The following is a 6,000-nucleotide window of genomic DNA, read 5'->3' on the forward strand; positions in this document are numbered from 1 at the left end:
ATAGGATTAGTGGCTCTCAATGTTATCTGCAAATGTCAGATTCCACAATCCTGTTAGAGCTTTTGGATTATTTACTTTCACAATAAACACACATCTGTTGTAAAACAAGAGCTTTAGTATCTCACGGAGTGTGTGACATGGAATATAGAAGGGGGTGGATGGAGCAGGTAGATACTGTACATACTGTAGAAGGTGATGGAGTTTATCATCTAGGCTGCAAATATTTGTACATATCCGGTTGTCGAGGATGTAAAGTGCTGTAATTCAGGAATGCTTTGTTTACTAAGTTACTAAGTAGTTGGACTAGTTCATTTCCCATTAACTTTGTTCCCATTAACTTTTGTAATAGGTGGGTAAAGGTCAAGCTAAATTAAGCCAGCCATACATGGATCGAAATTCAGCCAGTTCAAAAGGGACTGGCCAAATTTCAATCCATGTATGGGCAGGCTGATTGTACCCAAGTCGATCCATCAATAAACTTGTGTACAACCAGGCTGTTGTATTTTTCTACATGCAATTAGTTCCAGTGACTAATCATTGTATTCTGCCAGCCAGGAAGGCTGTCAGAATACCTGCCATCAGTATACAATAGTGCTGTGGGAGGCATTCCCCCATCAATGCAGTCGACACCCGTGCACTGATAGCGGAATTGAGCAATTTTATTTCTTTCCACTTGCAGTAGAAGGAAAGAAAATTGAATTAATCTATGGCTTGCCTTAGTTCTATCACCATGGTCGGCCTGTCCATTAAGGGCGCGCTGGCGCTGCGTCCCCTATCCATCACCACCACCGCCACATATCCATGCGTCTGGCCCCTTTCAGGATGCCGGGCTAATGAATTCCAATGCGGAGTGGGTGTTTTTATTTAAGCACCAATTATAAGCAAGAGGCTTCAAAATAGGGTGTGCTCGAGGAGCTGAGAATGCGCTTGGAGCCCACCCAGGTGTGTGAGATTAGGGAATGAATATTCCCTATTCTCTCACTGAATCGCCTCTCCGCCAAATCAGGAAGTGCAGATCAGAGACCCATTTCCCGACTGGCAAAAAGGAGAAGCGTTCTGATTGGCCGCTGAGGAGGGGGGAGGAGACGGATGGCGCCAAGCAGGGGAAGGAGAAGCTGCTTGTAATTCTTGCAGAGGAGAGCCGGGGAAGCCGTCCGTGATTGCCCACTATGAATGGGGTAAGTGCATCGACCGGCTGACTGACCCGACCTGGGTGGTGAGTGCACTGTTTGCTGCCCCCCCCAAAAAATGACCACCAGCCGCCACCATCCCACAACCACACCTTGCCATCTTTGCCAAGGTGACCATGCACCTCTTGCACAATCCAGTGTGGCTTCTAGGATAAAATGTCTTAAAATTAACTTTATTGTATTGATGATTACAGCGCTACATTAGATTGTGCCTGGAGTTCAGCTTTAATGACAATCAGGTTATTACGTGCTTCACTAGGAAGCTCAGACATCAAAGATGTACTTCTTTTTCTATGTCATTGGCTCCCATTAAACAGGCTGGATTACCAGTACCACACATTTATCTTACAACCACATAATTCAAGTGACAGAAACAAATAGTGAGCTTGACGAAAGACTTGACGATCAAAGTATTTGGAGTAAACACATCAGTCAATATCAAACAGAACGCATATGAATCTTCCTTTGCCAGACTGACCATTTCATTTACAGACGCTGGAAAATTACTGGACCTGAAGAACAGCAGATGTGACTTTTTAAAGCTGAACTCTGGGAAACGTGTTAAAGATTTTTAAAGATCTGTCGATAGACTGTGTGTGTTAATGCCATCATTGTATCAAATCGTTTTCCCACACTTGTCGACATATTATAGATTGTTAATGACATACATTGTACATTTTTTGTCGATCAATGCACATGTGCTGTACGTTTTTTTCAAACAATTTACAATCAATTTCCCTACTAATATTTAGAAAATGGTTTGATTATGCAACAAAATTCCAACACAACGGATCTTTCTTTTGGCATAAAACTTTGCATTTTGAGAATCGAAATTCACCCACTAACGTTTATAAGTTGAACGAACGGGCCGCCGATACTGAGCATTTGCAAATGCCCCCAATGCTTGATCCGATACCTGGGAGTGAAGAGGCATGCCCTGAAGTCAGTGGGCGGAGAGCTAGTCCTCATCAGGCTGACAGCAGGGGACAGCATTTCGGCATCTAGATGTGATGAAGACGACTTGTTGAAGTTCAGGCCAAGCATCAAAATACAGAAGAAAGGGGATTTAAGTGACTTTGAATGTGGCATGGTTGTTGGTGCCAGACAGGCTGGTCTGAGCATTTCAAAAACTGCTGATCTACTGAGTTTTTTTATGCACAACCATCTCTAGGGTTTAGAGGACAATGGTCCAAAAAAGAGAAAATATCCAGTGAGCGGCAGCTGTGTGGATTAAAATGCCTTGTTGAAGTCAGAGGTCAGAGGAAAATGGGCAGACTGGTTCAAGATGATAGAAAGGCAACAGTAACTCAAATAACCACTGGTTACAACCAAGGTATGCAGAATACCATTGCTGAATGCACAAAAGGTTGGGCTGCAGTCCAACAGAAGCAGATGGGCTCCAGCAGCAGAAGACTACACCGACTGCCACTCCTGTCAGCTAAGAACAGGAAACTGTGGCTACAATTCACACAGGCTCAGCAAAATTGGAAAAATGTTGCCTGGTCTGATGAGTCTTGATTTCAGCTGCGACATTCAGATGGTAGCGTCAGAATTTGGCATAAACAACATGAAAGCATGGATCCACCCTGCCTTGTATCAATAGATCAGGCTGGTGATGGTGGTGTAATAGTGTGGTGGATATGTTCTTGCCACACTTCGGGCCCCTTAGTACCAATTGAGCATCGTTTAAATGCTGCGGCCTACCTGAGTATTGTTGCTGACCATGCCCATCCCTTTATGACTACAGTGCACCCATCTTCTGATGGCTACTTCCAGCAGGATAATGCACCATGTCACAAAGCTCAAATCATCTCAAACTGGTTTCTTGAACATGACAATGAGTTCACTGTACTCCAATGGCCTCCACAGTCACCAGATCTCAATCCAATAGAGCACCTTTGGGATGTGATGGGAAAGGAGATTTGCATCATGGATGTGCAACTGACAAATCTGCAGCAACTGATGGAATGTTTCCAACACCTTGTTAAATCTACGGAAGCTATTGGCTAATGGGTATTGAACTTCCTTTTTCTAGTCCCATTGTAAGTGTTGTACATGACCGCGTTCTTGATGGTCGAAATTTGGTGTGACCGTGTGTATGCAAGACAGCTTGAGCGAAATCCCATCGAAATTCCGTCGGGAAAACCATCAGAGCTTTTTCCGACCAAAATTCCGATCGTGTGTACACGACATTAGTCAGGGTTTAGTTTGAGCTACAGCTAGGGCCAGAATAAACTAAAATGGTTCGACAGGAGTTATTTTCTTTTTATTATTATTATACAGGATTTATATAGTGCCAACAGTTTACGTAGCGCTTTACAATGTAGAGGGGGGACAGTACAAATACAATAAAGTTCAATACAGATAGAATAGGAGGGCCCTACTCATGGAGCTTACAATCTAAAGGGAGGGGGCGGTTGTACAAAAGGTATAATAGCTTTGGGGGTGATCTGATGGAGGTGATTTGAGTACAGTTCTTAGGTGGGTGTGGGATAGGCTTCACTGAATAAGTGAGTTTTCAAGGATAGCCTAAAGGCAGACTGGGTAGGAGCTAACCAGACATACCGGGGCAGGGAGATCCAAAGGATTGGAGAGGCTCTGGAGAAATCCTGGAGGTGAGCATGAGAGGACGTAACAAGGGAACTAGGGAGCAGGAGGTCCTGGCAGGAGCGGAGAGGATGATTTGGACAAAACATTTCATACTTTGTTTTCAAAGCTCATTTACTAATTCAAACAAACCCAAGTACTCCAACGCTACGCCTCTCACCCCTATTTCACAACCAAAAGGTGCCAACTCCTTGGCAGTCTGTGGCACGCTGAAAGTTGTAGTACAAGAAATAGAAATTGAGCGGCCCCTGGGCAGGAGGAGGAAGTGGGACAGGAAGTCCCCCTCCTAACAAAGCCACCACTCCCCCCCCAAAAAAAAATAACATGCCAAATGTGGCCTCTAAGGGGGCGAGGCGTGCTTAAAGCGGAAGATATATTTTTGGGTGGAACTCCGCTTTAAGAATATTTTAACAGTGAAATTCCATAGCCAGACCACAGGTTCACTTTAAGGCAGAACCTTAACCAAAAACTTTTCTCACAAGGTTTGTGTTTTCACCAATGATTGAGCCCATTTTCACACATATGCGATCACATGCAATGTCTGTGCGCTGTGAATTTAGCCATACAGTTGTATGGCTGAACTCGCATTAAATTCGCAGGAAAAAAAAGTGCAGGGACTTCCTCCCCTGCACTGAAATCGGATCGCATGGGTGTTCTCACCTATGCAATCTGATTTCTGTGCGAGTTCACACTACGATCTGTGAACCGATCTGGGGGTGTCATTAACAATGTATTGACACCGCAGCAGTTTGCAGGGACCAATGTGAACTGCCTGTGGGAGAGATGCGATGCGGGAACCTATGCTGTAATCGCGCTGGTTCCCGCATTGCTACAGTGTGAACCAGGTGTAATGAGATTGGAGGTCAACTGTGAAAAGCATCTTGGTCTTGGTCAACATAGTTGGATGAACTGCAAGTATAAAGGTGCCAATACTGGACAAACAGTTGTCTGTGGATTCAGCTGTTTTGTGGCTTGAACAAATTTCGTATTTAAGAAGTTTTTCTTAAAATTAGGACCATGTGACATAACTGCCAAAATTAAATTTACATTTACTACATGACTAGCAATCATTTAAAAACGAAACTACATGCACATTATTAAAAAAAATATAAAAATTATAAATATTACACAATTATAAAAAAAAAAAAAAACTCTAAAAGGCAAAACGAGAGGAGTGACGACAAGAGCTGCATGCAGATCAGCTTCATAAAACTGGTTGCCACAACCGGAACCAGCTATGCGGAATATTACAGGACTGCAGATTAGGTGAGTGTTAATGGGCTTTGGAAGTTTTAATTTAAATAATCTCACCCTATAAGGTTTTGGAAGAAGGGGGAGAAGGAGTCTTTTTTTTTTTAATATGGTCACAGTTGGGCTTTAAGCAACAAAGAGACTTGAAAATAGTGATAATAGAAGTTGAATTTCAAGGATTCAATGTTGCCGGCGATGAATGCAGCTCAAAACCTACAGTGTCAGCAGCAATACTGATTTTTATCTATTATTATATGTACCTGTTGCTTGAGGAGGTCATTCTGGGTTAGGAGTTCCTGGCGTTGCAGAAACAAAGTTTCCTCTCCAGAGGCGATGATTGAGGGTGAAGGAGGACCCAAGTCACGAAGTTTCAGCACTTCCTCAAGGGCCTAAAAACAGCATATAAACAAACCGTTTCAGAACATTCACCAGCTTTCCTTGCAATAGAAGTTAGTCTGTATTATACAATGAGCAGGGTAAAATACAATAAAAACCTGTACAAAATTCAATAACCCCCAAACAACTAGCTGAAAATAATCTTTCACTAAGTGCAGTAAACTGATTCCAGAATAGACTGCTCTATGCACTGTACAGCCATGGCCAAAAGTTTTGAGAATGCCACAAATATACATTTTCACAAAGTCTGCTACCTCAGCTTTTTATGATGCCAATTTGCATATACTCCAGAATGTTGAAGAGTTATTAGATGAATCGAAAAATCCCTCTTTGCCATGAATTTTTTAAAAAAAAACATAAAAAACAACATTTCCATTGCATTTGTGAAGAAGGCTTCAGGGAGCCCAAGATGACCCAGCAAGCTCCGGGACCATCTCCTACAGATGATTCAGCTGCAGGATCGGGGCACCACCAGTGAAGAGCCTGCTCAGGAACGTATGCAGGCGGGTGTGAGTGCATCTGCATGCACAGTGACATGAAGACTTTTGGAGGATGG

The 6,000-nt window shown here is 43.1% G+C and overlaps 1 protein-coding gene across 2 annotated transcripts in view; it reads right to left on the reverse strand.

Annotated features, from left to right (window-relative positions):
- Positions 1–6,000, reverse strand: part of TNIP1 (TNFAIP3 interacting protein 1) — a 119,487-nt gene that overhangs the window by 17,144 nt on the left and 96,343 nt on the right. For both annotated transcript variants that reach the window (XM_077468322.1, XM_077468321.1), the window contains exon 13: positions 5,309–5,437. In XM_077468322.1, coding sequence (XP_077324448.1) covers positions 5,309–5,437 — 129 coding nt within the window. The remainder of the gene's footprint in view (positions 1–5,308; positions 5,438–6,000) is intronic.

Source organism: Lithobates pipiens, unplaced genomic scaffold (genome assembly GCF_037356315.1).
Source record: "Lithobates pipiens isolate NorthernLeopardFrog02 unplaced genomic scaffold, aLitPip1_a1.2 Scaffold_8, whole genome shotgun sequence".
NCBI classification, from domain to species: domain Eukaryota; kingdom Metazoa; phylum Chordata; class Amphibia; order Anura; family Ranidae; genus Lithobates; species Lithobates pipiens.